Raw genomic sequence first — 18,034 nt, 5'->3', positions numbered from 1 at the left:
ATTAAATTTATATATAGAAATAAGAATCAACATAGTGCCTTAAGATCCCTGAAATTATTACGTAGCACGGAAAAAACATCAAAAAAGAAAGCAACTTATTAAGATAAAATGGAAAAATGAGCTGTTTTGGTACTCTCACACATATTACGGTAAACAGCAAATAAAGGAAATTACTAGACTAGAAAGGAGTCGCTGGAAATGTTAAACAAAGACGGTGTGATGTATTGCTGTTATCAGTGTCTGACATTTTAATTACGTTTAAATGACAGGCTTAAAACTGAAAAGCACAATTTGATACACTATGGAGGCATAGTAAATTCCAGAATTAAGTAGCCTGGTTTTTAACTGACTTCTCTGCTACAGCATCAGATGTAAGGTAAGAGCCAACCCTGGATGTTTAGGGGTGCTAAACTGTCACAGAGCAATTTGAAGTCCCACGAGAGACACTTTAACTTGCTCCCAGCTCTTAAAACAATGACAAGTGACAAGCAAAACACGCAGCTCGCAGCAGATGATCCGACCGCTTCTTCTTGCGTGCGTTCAGCCACCCTAACCCCCCATCTTCACAACGTGAAAGCAGAGACAAGAAGTGGCAAACAGTGCTCAACTGTCACAGAGCAGACAAATTTCTCATTTATCCCAACCTGAATGCCTTCTTCTTTATGAATGTGCATGCATAGAACTTCTATCCCATTTACTGAGATATCCGATATTACAACATGCCACATTTCCCCAGAAAAAGCAGCTTATTTTAATACATGTGTATATATAATATATTTCTATTGTGTCGGCATTTAAAAATTTGATTTTAATGCCTTTACAAAGGGGTTTCATTCTTAGCCCCCCGCTATATAACGCCTTTATTTGAACCCCTGTGTACTTAGTTGGCTGAATGTGAGACAACTGCTATCAAGTTATTACAGTGGAGAGCTGGATGGTTGCTGTTTTACGATTAAGAAATGACACACAAAAAAATTCAATACAAGTATTCCATAAAAAATAATCTTTGGACTTTCTGCTTTAAAAATAACTTTTTTTTGTCTTTCTTTGGTATGCTATAGTATTAAAAAGTTATTTTTACTTTTTGTTTTTTTTTTTTGTTTTTTTTCTTCTTTCGTTTTTTTTTTTGGTCTGGATACAAAACCCTTTGACAAATAGGGAGAAAGCACTGCTGTGTCGGATGTCGGTTAAAAATGGCCCTGACAGGACTGAACGGAAAAGTCGAAGAAATCTTGGAACTTTTGGGGTTCAAGTCCTGACAGACGGGAATCGAACAGACGATCCCACAAACATTCGAGCCATACTGAGGCACAACCCATTTCATTGTCCTGTCCTGACAATGTCTCTGACCTATGGTACACACACTATGTGTTTATACATATATATATATATATACATACATATAAACTACATGTAAATATATATATATATATATATATATATATATATATATATATATTGTTTTCAACATCATACACCTTCATGGCATTTTGAAACAAAAAGAAAATGGCTCATATTTTGGGATAATGTCCATTCAATTACGAGAACCACAATGCTGCAGACCGCCATAACAGCCAAATACGTTGAGGGATGATGAGGATGATGATGAATATGAAGGTGTACGACCAGTGTCTTTTTTGCAAGAAATCCTATTAAAGTGTGTTGCAGAACAAAGTCTTAATGCAGGTGGAAGAAGTCTTTGGTTTTTCTTTGGATATTATAAATATCATATTGTCTTTTTTTTTATTTGAAAACAGTTTAAAAGGATCAACCTGCTATCTTGAGGTCCTGGTTTGTCTTTCTTTGTTTCATTCATTTTTAGTTTTTTTTTTTTTTAAATTTATAAAGCTTTTCCACCGAGGCTCAGTTCATGGTTATTCCTTCATGCTTTGGTACAAGTGCTTGATGAAGATGAATTAGCTGAGTTAGAACTGCCATCGTCTTGCCACTTATCCAGGCTTCGCCTTCGGGCGTTCATGAAGAAGTTGCTGACAGTGGTGAGCTCCAAACCCAGCTGCTGGGAAATGGTTATTTGCAATTCTTTGGACGGACGCTTGTTTTCCTTGAATATTGCATGGAGAGTTCGACGCTGGACATCTGTGAAGACCAACCTGGGTTTTTTGGTCACGCTTCCCCTGTCTCCTTTGCCATGTTCTTGTTCTTTTCTCTTGCAAGCTACAAAAAAAGTAGAAGAATCAATGTCAATAAACAATTACAGTTTTTTAGCATTTCGTTTCATTAAACATAAACCAGTCACTTTGGATAAAAGTGTCTGCTAAGCAAATAAATGCACATTTAAATGCAAGAGTCATTAATGTGTGTCTGCCCAATGTCTGTGGGCACCTTTTCTCAGTGGCTACCCACTAGATGGCAGCAGAGGGTGGCATCGTATCCTGTGATCAACACAAATGAAGTCGACTTCTAATAAATGCACAGATTACAAGCTAACATTTATATACTGATTAAGATTCAGAATTCTCAATGTATTGCCCACTTTGCTAAAAATAATGGTGAATGTAACCAGAAATTAGAAAAGTAGGTTAAAAAAATGGGACACGGGTATCAGGATAAAAGCCTGAATTGTTTTTAAAAATGCTATGGAAGTTGTAAATATCAAAAACCAAATAAACCGATCAAAAATGTTAATACTACAGTAAACTGCTTATTAGGAAATATTGAGATATTGTCCAGTTTGCAAAATAGATACATAAATGTAAATTAACTCGAAACTTCAAAAGCTGACAATTGTGAAACTATTATTACATTATTATGATTACATTACTAATATTACAATTATGACATTGTGGAACTATTACTACATTATTATAATTAAATTACTAATATTACAGTTATTACATTGTGGAACTATTACTACATTATTATAATTAAATTACTAATATTACAGTTATTACATTGTGGAACTATTACTACATTATTATAATTATCTCTCTATTATAAAAAAAAAAATCTTGAGGTGGCAGACTATGGAGACGAGATGTGATCTTCTCAGAAGACAATCTGAAGTCCCACGAGAGACACTTTAACTTGCTCCCCGCTCTTAAAACAATGACAAGTGACAAGCAAAACATGTAACTCGCAGCAGATGATCCGGCCACTTCTTCTTGCGTGCGTTCAGCCACCCTAACCCCCCATCTTCACAACGTGAAAGCAGAGACAAGAAGTGGCAAAAAGGACAGCGGCTGTACAGGCTTTAAAATGATGGCCCGCCCTTGACAACGCGAGCAGCGTTATACGTCCTGCGAGAAAGAGATGTAACCACGCCTGGGGCTGGAAATAAAGGACAAGTGTTGTTTTTACAACGTCACGCGAGACAAGGCAGTGAGACATCATTTAAACCAAGTCCACGGACATCTAACCTAGCAGTTGTTGGATTGATTTTGGCAGACAGGCTTCATGTGCTCCTAGCTCTTAAAACAACAACATGTGACAAGCAGAACAGGCAGCTTGCCAGCAGCAGTAAGCCAGCAGATGATCCGACAGCATCTCCTTAGCGTGCGTTCAGACGCCCCCCCCTACCACAACGCAAGCAACATCATACGTCCAGCGAGAAAGAGATTTAACCATGCCCGGGGCCGGAAATAAAGGACAAGTATTATTTTTACAAAAGTTTTTAAAGTAAAAGTGAAAATAATGCATGTGTAACAATTCCAATGAAAATAACAATCTATTTAAATTGTATATCCAGTAAACCAAACACAGGGGTGGGCAAGCGAAGTGAGCAGTGAAGGGAGCCCCTAGTATTACTAATATTACAGTTATTACATTGTGGAACTATTATTACAGGACAGCATGGTGATGCAGTGGTAGTGCTTCTGCCTCGCAGTACGGAGACCAGGGTTTGCATCTTGGGTCCTCCCTACATGAACTCTGCATGTTCTCCCTGTGTCTATGTGAGTTTCCTCCGGGTGCTCCAGTTTTGTCCCACAGTCCCAAAGGCATGCAGATTGGGTGCACTGGCAATGCTAAATTGGCCCATGTGTGCACTTGGGATGTGTGTGTGTGTGTGTTTGCTCTGCAATGGCCTGGCAATCTGTCCAGGGTTTGTTCCTTCCTTGCACCCTGTCCTAACTGGAATAGGCTCCAGCAGACCCTCATGACCCTGGTCTGGACTAAGCGGGTTTGGAAAATGACTATTATTACATTATTATGATTGGTCAGTCGGTCACCATTATTATTATTATTATAATTATTACATTGTGGAACTTTTAATAGTTATGGAGCTATTATGCTTTTTTTTCCAAACTAAAAATAAAATGGTGAAGTCTTTTATTTTTTATCACTGATTTGTTTTTCTCATGTCTGGAGACTGAAAGGCTCTGAAGCTCCATTACAGGTTTCTGACACCCTATCTATTATATAGTGCCTTTCATATCTATCTATCTATCTATTATATAGTGTCTTATCTATCTATCTACAGTATCTATCTATTATATAGTGCCTTTCATACCTATCTATTATATAGTGCCTTATCTATCTATCTACAGTATCTATCTATTATATAGTGCCTTTCATATCGATCTATCTATTATATAGTGCCTTATCTATCTATCTACAGTATCTATCTATTATATAGTGCCTTTCACATCTATCTATCTAATCAGAGGAAGAAATACAACCTTCAAAATATTCACATAAATTTCAATTCATTTAAACAAAGTCGGACTCCAACTCTGAAAAGATCCACTTAGAGCTCAGTCTATTTAAACATGTTCTCTCAAGCACACACTCATGCTTTTGCCCACAACACAAATATAACTAAGAATTTTAATGCAAAAATATGTACTGTATAACTCCATGAGAGCAGCTCTTTTGTGTTCTTTATCGCGTTCACTATAACTGTCCAAATGTAAATTAAAATGTCAGGATATCTGCATATCTGCAGATGAAGAAAGCTGACATTGACCAGAGATGGACTTCCTCTCAATGAAAGCGACTTGTCCCAGTGTTGTCTATAATAATTACTGACTTGTTGGAAAGGTGGTCATTTGCCAGATCAGCTTCCCACATATAGTAGAGGAGTGAGGTTTGGGGTGACCTGTGACCCTGAGGAAGGTGAATAATTGGACTTCAACCAATTCTGGAAGGCAAAGATTACATGACTGTGTGTCCAAACACCTGATAATGAAAATTTTAAATACAAAGAATGGTGACGTGTATTTGGTTGTTATGTGCTCTTTTCATCAGCAGGCCTTGGTCACAGAGACCCAACAGTTCGAGAAAGAGTGTCACTCTCTGCTTGGATGAAGTTTCACTACTGAATTAAATCAACGAGGTTATAAACAGCTCATTGCTTCTGATAAAGTTTGTCACGGAGTCTGACTAAAAAGACTAAAAAGATGTCCGTGAGAAAACACAGTTATTGTATAAGATTGTTTTTAATGCATGCTGAAAGAGGATTTCCACAGTCTCTTTAATTAATATTAATATTTAAGACTATCCATATATTTATTCTTCCTATCAATCTACTGTACTTTACACCACTTGGAATGTTTGGGAAGCCTCAGCTAACCCAGGTACTAATTAGGGTAACATTGACGCCTATCTCCAAAACGGCACTTCACTTCTTTGTAATGTATGCAGAGAAACAGCAAATTGGTCGAGTGGAGCAAGCAAAGCTAACATATGTTTTTTTTGGATAATAGGAAGAAACTAGAACACTTTGAAGAAATTCATAAGAACCTGAGGATGGCATGCAAACATCAAATAGGATTATTACTCATCATGGAAGCTAACCATAGACAATGCACACTAAAGTATAATCCTAGTTCCTAAAATAAGGCGCACCTGGGCTAACTGGACTAGTTACGCTGCCCAAATCCTGAGTAACAAACAGAAATGAGTTAACTAAGTCAAACCTGTTATGCCAAGTTCTATCAGCAGCGAGTCCTGGTAAACCTGGTCCAGTCGAGATTATGGATATTATTATTGGAACATTTTGGAGTGGCACATCTTACTTTGTGTCCTCATCTTACACCTGTTTGTCCAAAACTGACCAGACAAGAACACTAGTGACCTGAACAACATAAGACCAAGACTCTGGAATGCACAATTCGATCAATGTCATCTTTGTACATTGAAACTGGCTAGCAGATTTATGAAGTGGCTGCTGATACCATAACAGACCTTCATGGTTAAAAGGACGTGGAGTGGTGGATGGAACTCATGGGTATCTTGTCAGTCTCCATCCACATCGTGACTCATGATGCTACACTAAAGAGATGTAAGACTCTAAGAACATCTCACCAGTCTTAGCGTCATTACACTAGTTACCTATGTCCTTTAGAACTGATTTTATAACACTATAAAAGGTACCTGATACTCTGAATAATTTTGCCCCTTCTTATATTTTGGAGTGCTCTCATCGTCTTCTATTCCCAGCCATAATCTTAGATCTTCCAACACTGGTTTGCTTCTTATTCCAAGAAGTGCTGAGGTGGATTTTGCTCTAATGCACGAAAAATCTGGAGAGCCTAACCAGAGAGACTCCAAGCTAATACTGTTGGTCAACTCCTCAATTTAGAAAGTTGGCTTTTTCATATGTTCTTATTTTTGTGTGTCTAATCTATTTTAATATCATATACTTCATTAGTCTGTAATCATTACTACCAACTGCTATTCTTCATTTCCTTTCCCAGTTTCCTGTGCCATCAAAGTACTCTGCGACAGTCTGTGATCTAAAAAGGAATGCGGAAAAGTAGTGGAAAGTAGTGTGGAGGAGATAAATAAAAAAAACAACATGGAGAAAGAATTTCTAACCTAAAAACAGATGATAGCCTTCAAAAGAACTCCTAAGGGTTTACTTTACGCCTCAAACTCTACCTATAGAACTTACTTCAGGTGAGCCCAACAACTTCACCATGCTCCATCCATCCATCCATCCATTTCCGCTTATCCGAGGTCGGGTCGCGGGGGCAGCAGCTTGAGCAGAGATGCCCAGACTTCCCTCTCCCCGGCCACTTCTTCTAGCTCTTCCAGGGGAATCCCAAGGCCAGCCGAGAGACATAGTCCCTCCAGCGTGTCCTGGGTCTTCCCCAGGGGCGAGGCGTCCAGGAGGCATCCTGATCAGATGCCCGAGCCACCTCATCTGACTCCTCTCAATGCGGAGGAGCAGCGGCTCTACTCTGAGCTCCTCCCGGATGACTGAGCTTCTCACCCTATCTTTAAGGGAAAGCCCAGACACCCTGCGGAGGAAACTCATTTCAGCTGCTTGTATTTGCGATCTCGTTCTTTCGGTCACTACCCATAGCTCATGACCATAGGTGAGGGTAGGAACGTAGATCGACTGGTAAATTGAGAGCTTTGCCTTACGGGTCAGCTCCTTTTTCACCACGACAGACCGATGCAGAGCCCACATCACTGTGGATGCCGCACTGATCCGCCTGTCTATCTCACGCTCCGTTCTTCCCTCACTCGTGAACAAGACCCTGAGATACTTAAACTCCTCCACTTGGGGCAGGATCTCGTTCCCAACCCTGAGAGGGCACTCCACCCTTTTCCGGTTGAGGACCATGGTCTCGGATTTGGAGGTGCCGATTCCCATCCCAGCCGCTTCACACTCAGCTGCGAACCGATCCAGAGAGAGCTGAAGATCACGGCCTGATGAAGCAAACAGGACAACATCATCTGCAAAAAGCAGTGACCCAATCCTGAGTCCACCAAACCAGACCCCCTCGACGCCCTGGCTGCGCCCTGGCTGCGCCGCGAAATTCTGTCCATAAACGTTATGAACAGAATCGGTGACAAAGGGCAGCCCTAGCGGAGTCCAACTCTCACCGGAAACGGGTTCGACTTAATGTGGACCAAGCTTCTGACACCAGTTGTACGGGGACCAAACAGCTCTTATCAGGGGGTCCGGTATCCCATACTTCACCATGCTAAAAAAAAGCAAACATGTAATCCAAAGAAATGGCACCGGAGCGCAGAACAGGGACAACATGCTCAAAAATGAGAAATGTCAAAAACATGAGAGCAAATAGAGTGGCCAGAGAAGAATTTACGGAGTAAATAATACTAAAGCCCAATTTGGACGAGATTAGTTTGACACCACGAGGTGGGGCAGTCATTATTAGAGGACCTCTGAAACTTTAGTCCTATCCAAATCATTCAAGCCAGTAACTTTTTATGGACTACGCGTTCATATCTTAGTAAAGATTACAGAGACATTTGCTTTCATAAAATGTCAGTAACTCTAACTTAAACTAGCCTAGAGCAAACTGACCTGTCAGCAAAATTCTGATTCTAAAATTGCAAAGGTATTCCGGTATTGATTACTTTATTCTTTGCCTGAAGTGTTAAGAAAGGCAGTTTCCCCCTTGTTGCAGGTGCCGAATAATCGAGGAGCAGGGATATCCCCTCAGAGGTCCAAAGGCACAGGTTATATACAGTTTATATTTAAAATTGGACGGGGTCCCCAGGTGACTAGGGACCTTTTATATCTATGATCTCAGGCAACAAGATGGAATGCCAGAAAAGGCAGGAGAAAAAGTTAGAAATACAGTATGTTATATCATGTGTTATAGGTAATATGCTCAAAATAAAAGCAGATAACAAATATGTAGGTTAACTCTTTTAGGGCGGATGTCGACTTTTGTCGACAGGAGGGGTTGAGGGCGAATGTCGACTAAAGTTAACATCCAGGGATAGAGGGCGATAATCAGCTGTTAATGGCAACAAATCTCACATTCACGTCACAGGCATTCCCTCTGTGCTTGGAGGAATGCTAGACTTGTTGACTTGGCAACTAATCCTAGCGTGTGCGTGAGTTGCGAATTGTAAACAATGGCAAGATGGCATCGACATGTGACAAGGGAGCGAAGCAAGTGCAGAAAAGAAAACACTCGGCAGACAATGTTTTGCGCATTATCGCGGAGTCGGACTCTGATTTTTCAGAATCGGATTTTATTGACAGTGATCAGGAGATCGAGCAAGAGAGTGAGAAGCCGGCATCAGCTGATCAAACACCAGCCGATGCCGCACCAGCGGATCTGCTGCCAGTTGAGCGCTTCGTGTAGCCGATGCATCTACGGCAAGGTTCGCGTGGGATAAATACACAGACATTGATCCGTTGAGAGCCGATCTGGCTGCTGGACTTCACAAGACGGCATGACTTGCTGTTGGACATGACAGATCATCAGCTGCTGTACTTCAGGCTGCTCTCTCCTGATGCTGCTTTTCAGCTACCGTCAGACGAGACAAACAGGAAGGCAGAGAAATTTTTTTGAATCACGGGCTGCGTTTGCATCGCATTCTCGTTTTTCAAAGTGTAAACCCACAACAAAAGACGAGATGAAGCATGCTGTGGTATTACAAATAGAGATGGGACAGAACTGGTGATATAACTTCAGGGAGCATTGGTCCAAACGTGCTTTGTCCCCTGGTGGCTTTGGACAGGTTATGCAGCATGGTGATAGGTACTACGTGCTGCTGCAAAGTTTTATTCACTTCTGTACTAAACAGAAGCAAATCCCATGGGGTGAGCCAGGCTATAATGCCATGCATGCAATGTGGCAATGACTGAAATTGGCTGCTTTGAGCGAGATCAGACTTTGCAGGACTTTGCTGTGTAAAATGTATGTGATATGTATGTGAAATCATAGAGTATGCTGGCTCATACAACATGCAAGACAGTAACATTTGTCAAAAGTAAATATTTTTTGTTGATTTGATATGTTAAACAATTGCTTTGTGTTCTTTTTAAAAAATGTTAGTTTTTGGAAAAATATTCAGCCCTGGGAGATAAGAAACAAAAAAAAAAATTAGCCCTAAAAAGAGTTAAAATAATACAACCTGATAATAGACTACCAGGTGGCTCTCTGTCTTAACGTCTTGATTAAGCTCTGACCTGATGTGCTCTGGCGTGCCCTTGGTCCAGCATGCCAACTGCACAGGGCAGCAGAAATGGCTCCTCATCAGAATGGAAAATAGCAAAGACAGGAGAGAGAGCTTCATTATTACCCTGTGTTTATGTTCATCTGGCTACCTTAAGGTATCTCCTGGACCAACAGGATGTCATAGTGTAGGCTGGCTCGCCTGCTTCATTCGCCACACCAGTTTAGGCACAGCTCACCTTAGGTAGACTCAGCTCCCATTCCTACCCATGCTTACATTTCTAATTACCTGAAATGGGCTCATAAACTCATCCTATCCCTCCCACTCCATGCTAACTGTGCTGTTGGTCTGGTAAAGGCCTTTAGGGTGTACTCACACCAGGCACTTTTGTTCCGTACCGTAGCCTGAGCACGACTGTCCCCCCGCCTCCCTACTGCCCCTCACACTGTGTTTAGTGTTCTGGGCCCGGGCTCGCTTTCGTCATGACCATACGGCTTCGTGTAAAATGAAAACATCTGAACACGGAGTGACAAGCATGCGTGTCAAAATGATTTTCCTTATTTTGTGTATTTTCAGAGTCTGGTGGGGCAGGATAACACTCTACCCGCTTACAGATTTATTGAGTGTGCAGCACAGCGTTTTACTGTTAATCATGTCGCACATACGGGAAGATTTTTTACAGAGACAGATGATGTTAAGGGAGGAATTTTCAGCTTTTCTCGTCAACTACAGTTCATTTTCATCTGTAAGATGAGAATGAAAATCTGGTTTTAAGTTAAATGGTATAAAATGAAATGACACTACATGTGTTCTATGCTCCGGCACGTTTAGCATTCACACTGTTCCCAAATCCTACTGAACTGTGCCTTGGGTCCACCTCTTTCAAGCCGGCCAGGGCATGGTACAGTTGGCATGGCATGGAGTGATCACACTAACTCAACTCGACTCAATTTTATTGTCATTCATTCACATAAATATGATTGAACGAAATTTCGGTGCATAGGCAAAACAACATACAATGGACATACACCATAATATTACCAAAACCCAGAGCAACAATACAACATAACAAGACTAAAGCTGCAGGACTATAAAGCTTGAACAATGCTCGAGATCCATAGTAAAGTGCAGAGTGCAAAGGGACAGTACATAATTGGGGGAATGTTATAGGGATATGGTACTGGGTGTTGTGGTGGGCTGGCGTCCTGCCTGGGGTTTGTTTCCTGCCTTGTGCCTTGTGTTGGATGGGATTGGCTCCACTAGACCCCTGTGACCCTGTAGTTAGGATATAGCGGGTTAGATAATGGATGGATGGATGTTACTGGGTGTCATGTAGGAGTTCAAAAGTCTGACAGCTTGGGGAAAGAAGCTGTTATAGAACCTGGCTGTGCTGGTTCTAATGCTACGGTATCTTCTACCTGACGGCAGGAGGTCAAACAGTGCATGTGATGGGTGAGAGATGTCTTTCACAATGGTGTGGGCTGTACGCAGACAGTGTGTCTGAAAGATGTCCTGGATTGAGGAGAAGGAGACCCCTGTGATTGTCTCAGCAGTCCTTACTACACGTTGCAGAGTCTAATAGTCAAACAAACTTAACTTGGGTGGTGTGGACTGGGACCCGGACACAGACAGACGGACATCTTATGTTCACCCAACACACTGTTTATTCTACAATATATACAAGTTTTTGTGCACTCACACACCCCAGTGCCTCCAGCACCGATTCCCCCAATGTCCAGGCCACACAGTTTCTCTGCCTTTCTCCTGGCCGCCTCTAGTCCTTCCTCCAGCTCCGTCCTCTTCCACCCGACTTCTGCCTCTGACTGGAGGGAGGCGGCCCCTTAGATGGGAACCCGGATGGACTCCAGCTGCTTCCCGGCAATCAGTCCTAGCCACACCCCAGTGTGGCGGAAGTGCCGGCTGCGCACCCGGAAGCCGTCCGGGTGTCTCCTGTCTTCTTCTCCCCAGCACTTCCTGGTGTGGCGGAAGTGCTGGGCTGCAGGGTTCCTCAGGCACTGGGGCACCGCCTGGCGGTGGCCACGGGTCCCTACAGGGCTGGGCGTCCAAGCCCTGTACCCGAGGCCAACAAACATAACCAGGACGGATGCCCCCTCACAGTCTGGAGGAGGCACAAGTCCTCCTCTGGTCTTCCTGGGCATCCCGGCCGGGCTCCAGCCCCGGCCAGGGACCACAGTGGTTACATGCGGACAAACGTGCTCTGGCACATAATGCCTTGCTATTGTGAGTATATCCTGAATCGAACTTCATTTGTATTCCCCCAGGCTAGCCGGCCAGTCAATTCATGCTTTTTTTAACTGTTCTTTGTTAAGATTTAATCTATGCTAGTTATGATCTGTGTAAATACAATACAACATTTGGTTTCTAAAGTATTTTTCTTTAGACAAAGCGCCATTTCAGAAAACTAGCTAGCTATTTACAGAGATCTACACCTCAGTGAGTGAGACAAGGCGTTAGTATGGGAGGTGTGAATCTCACTACTTCTTGTGCCAAAATGGTGGAAATAGAAAGTGTGAGGAAGGTGGAAGATTTCTCGCTCTGCCTTTGCCACCATAGGCAGTGTTGAAAGGGTGAGTTGACAAGAGCCACTCTCCAAGATCAGAGTAGGCCACCCCAGAACTAGACAAGAATAGGCCATTTAGCCCAACAAATTTCGCCAGTTGCACCCACGTAATCTTTCCAAAATAACATCAAGTCGAATTTTGAATGTCCACCACACTACGTACTTATTCCAAGTGTCTGTGGTTCTCTGTGTAAAGAAGAACTTCCTCATGTTTGTGGAAAATTTTACCGTGAACAAGTTTTCATCTTTGCCCCCGTGTTTTTGATGAACTCCTTTTAAAGTCACAGTCTCGATCCACTGAACTAATTCCCTTCAAAATTTTAAATCATGTTGAAATGTTTGAGTGGTGATCCCATTATTCCTTGTCCTGGCTGAAATAATCTGTCTCGATATTTCAGACATTGCTAACCTTAAGATGACGAGCTAAACATACAGTGCTAAGCTCAACAACACAATCTTGAGACTAGTAGGGTAACACGTTAAAAGTAACACGCGTTAAGTAGTCCAGTTACTTTTTGAAGTAACAAGTAAAGTCACAGATGACACGGTGGCACAGTGGGTAGCGCTGCTGCCTTGCAGTTAGGAGGCCTGGGTTTGCATTGGCAATCCTAAATTGCCCCTAGTGGGTGTGTGCCCTGCAGTGGGCTGGTGCCCTGCCCGGGGTTTGTTTTCCTGCCTTGCGTCCTGTTTTGGCTGGGATTGGCTCCAGCTCCCTGTTGTTAGGATATAGTGGGTTGGATAATGGATGGATAGATGGAAGTAACGTCACGCATGTCTCATTTAAGTAAAAATACACGTGTTATTATTATTTCAGGAATTTTTTTGTGCAATTTAATGACATTGGAGCATTACGACAAAGAAGAACTCCAGAAAATTTCTTACGCATGTAAACATAAAGGGCGGAGTGGTGGCTGCGAAGCTAAGGATCTGCACTGGTATCCAGAGGATTACTGGTTCGGATCCTACTCTGCTGGGTCCTTGAGCAAGGCCCTTAAACTGCAATTGCTCCAGGGGTGCTGCACAATGGCTGACCCTGCGCTCGGACCCCAAGGGGAATGTGAAACCTAACAAATTCCTAAAATAAAAAATTGTATAAAATGTCACACACACACACAATTGGGAGACAGCTAAAGGGCCCGAATAACAGTAGTTCCACACCGACCAGGTGGTGAGGTGCATTGACTTTCTCTCTCAATCCTCTGCAGACCATCCACGGAAAATCCCGCACGGTTCCGGTGCAATTGATGACATCACTTCCAGTTCCTGTGCCACTGATGATGCTACTTCCGGCCCTGACAGCACCACTTCTGGTTCAGACACTATTGATGACATCACTTCCGGTTCCCTGGCCTTCGATGATGTCACTTCTGATCCAGAAGACATCAGTTCTGGTCCCGATGACATCACTTCCTGTCACGGCCTTTAAAGCCACCTTCTTTACAACCCTTAAAAAAACAGTTCTGTCTTGAACTCAGATCTGTGAACAACCCAAACGAATTATCCATTTGCAACCAGGGCACAATATATGGGTGGCTGCCCCAAATCTTTTCCGATGTCTTTTGACTATGATTGTGACAAATGTAAAATTAAAAACGTTTTAAGAAGCCAGGTTTCTGCCTCAAGTGCGTTATTCACTTTCTTCTGGTTATGTGTGTGCAAGAGTAAGAGGTGACATAATTGAAGTGTTTAAAATTATGAAGGGAATTAGAGGATCGAGACGGTTATTTCAAAATGAGCTAATCAAGAACACGGGGACACAGTTGGAAACTTGCTAAGGGTAAATTTTACACAAACATGATGAAGATTTTCTTCACTCAGAGAACCCCAGACACTTGGAATAAGAGACTAAGTAGTGCGGTAGACAGTAGAACTTCGGGAACTTTCAAAAATCGGCTTGATGTTTGTTACTTTAGAAGAATTAAGTGGATAGGACTGGCGAGCTTTGTTGGAGAGAATGTCCTGCTCTCGTCCAGAGTGTTCTAATGTTTTAATGTTAAAACACACTCACAGTCACAGCACCCGTTTACCCTAGAAAGCTATAGCAGCCATTTTCAATAGTGTGTTTATATCCCACTGGTGCTTTTAAATAAAAGTAGTAAAACAAAATTAATAATATCACTAGATGCAGGTTGCGTGCCTCTCCTATTCCAGTTAGGGTTATGATTTAGAGTTAGAGAGGAAAGAGAAGTCCTTCCACTCAAACAGAAGTTATTTGAGTGACAACGGTCGAAAAAGGTCTTTTTTTCAGGGGTAGGCAGAAGACCATCAGAGTTGTAGTAAGAGTTAAAACAAAAATGACAGATTGTTAACCAAATTACTAGAGAAAATAAAGATTATGCTGTACTAATGTGGCTGAGTTAGTTTATTATGTTTTATTTTAGTGAACATTCCCAAAACTGTTTTCTTTTAATAGTGAAATGCTTCTGTTTTATATATTGTGAATTTTGTTTAATATGAATGCAATCAGTGTATCTTTTGTATAATAGTTCCTGTTTGCCTGTAGTAGCGGGAGGGCTTTAATTAATGAAACACCCATAGGATGCACATGTAGCGTAACAGCAGACTCCTGGCAAAAGCTGGATGACGCTGTTGCAGGTAAGGCGCCTCTCAATACTCTCCGTCTCTCGTGTAAGCTGACAAGTTTTGAAATAGTGTATTCTGTCTGAAACTGCATAGAAACATCACGTCATGTGGTTATTGATGTATCTTGAGGTTCTGTCGTCACTTTGGTCGGCAGAAATGGATTTTAAAAGTGTTTAATTTAACGGAGATCCAGCCTCATTAGCAAATTGTTTGGCTTGCTACAGGAGACTGAGAGAGCGCCTGACGCTGCGTGTGTTGACTGTACCCCTTACTGCTTGTCTTTTAGGTATGTTACAACGTTAATTATACTTTGTTCTTCATTGTTATTGTTCATATGCATTTGTTAGATTTGTATGGTTTTGAAAAAGTTAATATAAAAAATGCTGGATGATGCTGTTGCAGGAGACTGAGAGAACGCCTGTCGCTGCGTGTGCTGACTGTGCCCCTTACTGCTTGTCTTTTAGTTCACGTTGTTGCAGAATAAACGTCAGAATCCGGATATTGGTGTGTCTGTCTTCTTTCAGATCATCAGCAACCATTTTAAAGCCGCTACGCCTACAGACTAAAGTGAAGCAACGTTTTAACCAAAAAGTCTTTTATCTAAAACAGTTTGAGGTAATCTCAGCAGAACTTTTCCCATACAACTGAAGTTCGGATGCTTTTTATGTGAATGGCTAACTTGTACATCAAAACTCCTCATGTTCAGCTCTGTAGGGTCGCGGTAGCTGGAAGTTTTTATTCCAATCTAATTTCATAATTCAGTTCTGGCCAATCATGGAGATTGTTATTTTATTTTATTGCTTACACTTAAATGTTACCAAGTCATTCCTTATATCGTAGATTTGTCTTTTCTGAGAATGTCATCCAAATGATCTCCGAACATTTTTTTCCTCTTCCATTTCTTTCTTTCTTGTACCCGCGACCTCGTTCTTTCAAGATTCAAGATTAATTTTTATTCATCACATAAACTATTGGGAAGAGTTGTGGCTCTGAGGCTTGGGATTTGCACTGGCAATTGGAAGGTTGCCGGTTCGAATCTCGTAAACGCCAAAAGTGACTCTACTTTGTCGGGCCCTTAACATTGCAATTCCTCCATCCTTGGGTATGACGTTAATCTACATCTAGCCCTGCATGTCGGCCCTCCAACCTGCACGGAAAAACCTGGGGGTTGGTGGCAGAACTGGCACTCCAGCCACCATAAAAAACCTCACATTGTTCCATTCCATCTAAACTAGTGTGGCGCTGAGGTGTCACCCGTTGCATGGCTGCACTCGGGTCCTAATCTGTGATCGTGAGTTGGTTTGTCACGTGGTGGATGCGGCAATGTGCTGTATCAGAGCGTGCTCCTGACCTCCTCCTCATACACTATTATGTGTGTACAATAAAATGTACACCTGATTAGCTCAACAGAGAAATAATATAAGTAATAGATAATGTAGATACAGATACATAAATAGAGAATATGACAGGGGTATTATGATAATAATAATATAATAATAATAACTTAAATAAGGATACTTAGATTAACGAGGGCTGAGCAGCAGTGGCATATCCTGATTAAGAAGTCTTATGGCCTGAGGGTGGAAGCTCAGTTTAAGTCTCTCATTTTTAGCCATAAGACTGCGCAAACGTCTGCCCAATTTCAGTAGGCTGAACAGGCAGTTCATGGGGTGTGAAGGGTCTTTAATAATTTTGTTTGCTCTGGTTCTATATCTCTTACTGTAAATGTCCTGTTGGGGGGCACAGCACAACGGGTGAGACGCTTTGCTGTTTGAATCACTCTCTCCAGGGCTTTATGGTCTTACACTGTGCAGCTGCCATACCAGGATGGGCTCTGGGTTAGTTTGCTTTCTATAGCCCCTGTACAGAAAGTATCAAGCATCACTGGGGATACCCTAAATTTCTTCAACTGCCTCAAATGAAGCAACCACAGTCTTGCCTTTATGACCACTGCTCCAAAGTTCATGACCGTACATGCGATTAGGGAACTCAGACGTGCTGATAAATTGAGAGATTGCCTTCAGGTTCAGCTCCTTCTTCACCACTACAGGTTGTTATAGTGACTGCATGACTGCGCTTGCCGCCCTGTTCCAGCTGTTGATGCCACCATCCCTATTTCCCTCACTCACGAACAAGACCCTGAGGAACCTAAACTCCTCCACTTGAGGCAGCAACTTACCTCTCACTCATAGAGGACATTACACCGTTTTTCCTACTGAGGACCATGGCCTCCGATTCAGAGGAGCTGATCCTCGTCCCTACTGGTTCACACTCGGTCACAATCTATCCAAATGTGTCCTGACAGCCTGATGAAGCCAACAGGACCAGGTCGTCTACAAGGTTTAAGTCCATAGTAAGTAACATGTAAAGAAATATATTTTTGGGTAGACTATTCCTTTAAGAAGCATCATTTCCGTGATAGTAAGGTGCTAAATAAAATCGCAAGTTTGCTGATTCAACTTCTGCTAATGACTCTCTATTTGACTGTGAGAAGGTCATGTAAAAATCGATGTGTGGAAATGTAGAAACAATTAAACAATGTACCTGTATATAATGCTTTTTGAGATATTGTTCACTACGAGAGGGTCTCTGTAAATTCCCTGTGTTGATCCCTGCATCACTGAGTGACTCTAAGCAGGTTGGTTAATCTGTGGAAACAGTTCTAATATACCCAGGAATCATGATGGTGTTCACTGTGGAAAGGAACTAGACTACATCATGCAATTGCTCATATTTCGTCACTAATGCCCAGTGTGATCTCCATTCTAGAAATAACGACGTAATTGAAGGGGATAGTGTTCACATTTGAAAGCGGCCATATAAAATGACAAGATTGCTTGTTCAGTTCCTACCCTGAGTAGGTCACATCAACTTCCAGGGTTCAAGGTATATACTTATGGAAACGTAGGTTCTCTACTTACAAAAAGAGATGAGTCACTTTGGAAAGATGCCCTATGGTGTCACATTTTCTGTTTCAGTTCCTATCACCGATTCCCTGCATGACCTTCAGACCATTTATAT

General features: G+C 42.0%; 1 protein-coding gene across 1 annotated transcript in view; it reads right to left on the bottom strand.

Annotated features, from left to right (window-relative positions):
* Positions 1-1,500: 1,500 nt before the first annotated feature.
* onecut1 (one cut homeobox 1) overlaps positions 1,501-18,034 on the bottom strand; it is a 54,302-nt gene continuing 37,768 nt past the window's right edge. Inside the window, exon 2 of the mRNA XM_039770286.1 lies at positions 1,501-2,175. Within this exon, the coding sequence (XP_039626220.1) occupies positions 1,883-2,175 (293 nt within the window). The 3' untranslated portion in view covers positions 1,501-1,882. The remainder of the gene's footprint in view (positions 2,176-18,034) is intronic.

The sequence above is a fragment of the Polypterus senegalus genome, chromosome 12 (assembly GCF_016835505.1).
Source record: "Polypterus senegalus isolate Bchr_013 chromosome 12, ASM1683550v1, whole genome shotgun sequence".
In the NCBI taxonomy this organism is placed as follows: domain Eukaryota; kingdom Metazoa; phylum Chordata; class Cladistia; order Polypteriformes; family Polypteridae; genus Polypterus; species Polypterus senegalus.
Note: the sequence above shows the minus strand (reverse complement) of the source record. Positions and strands in the feature narration are given on the sequence as shown.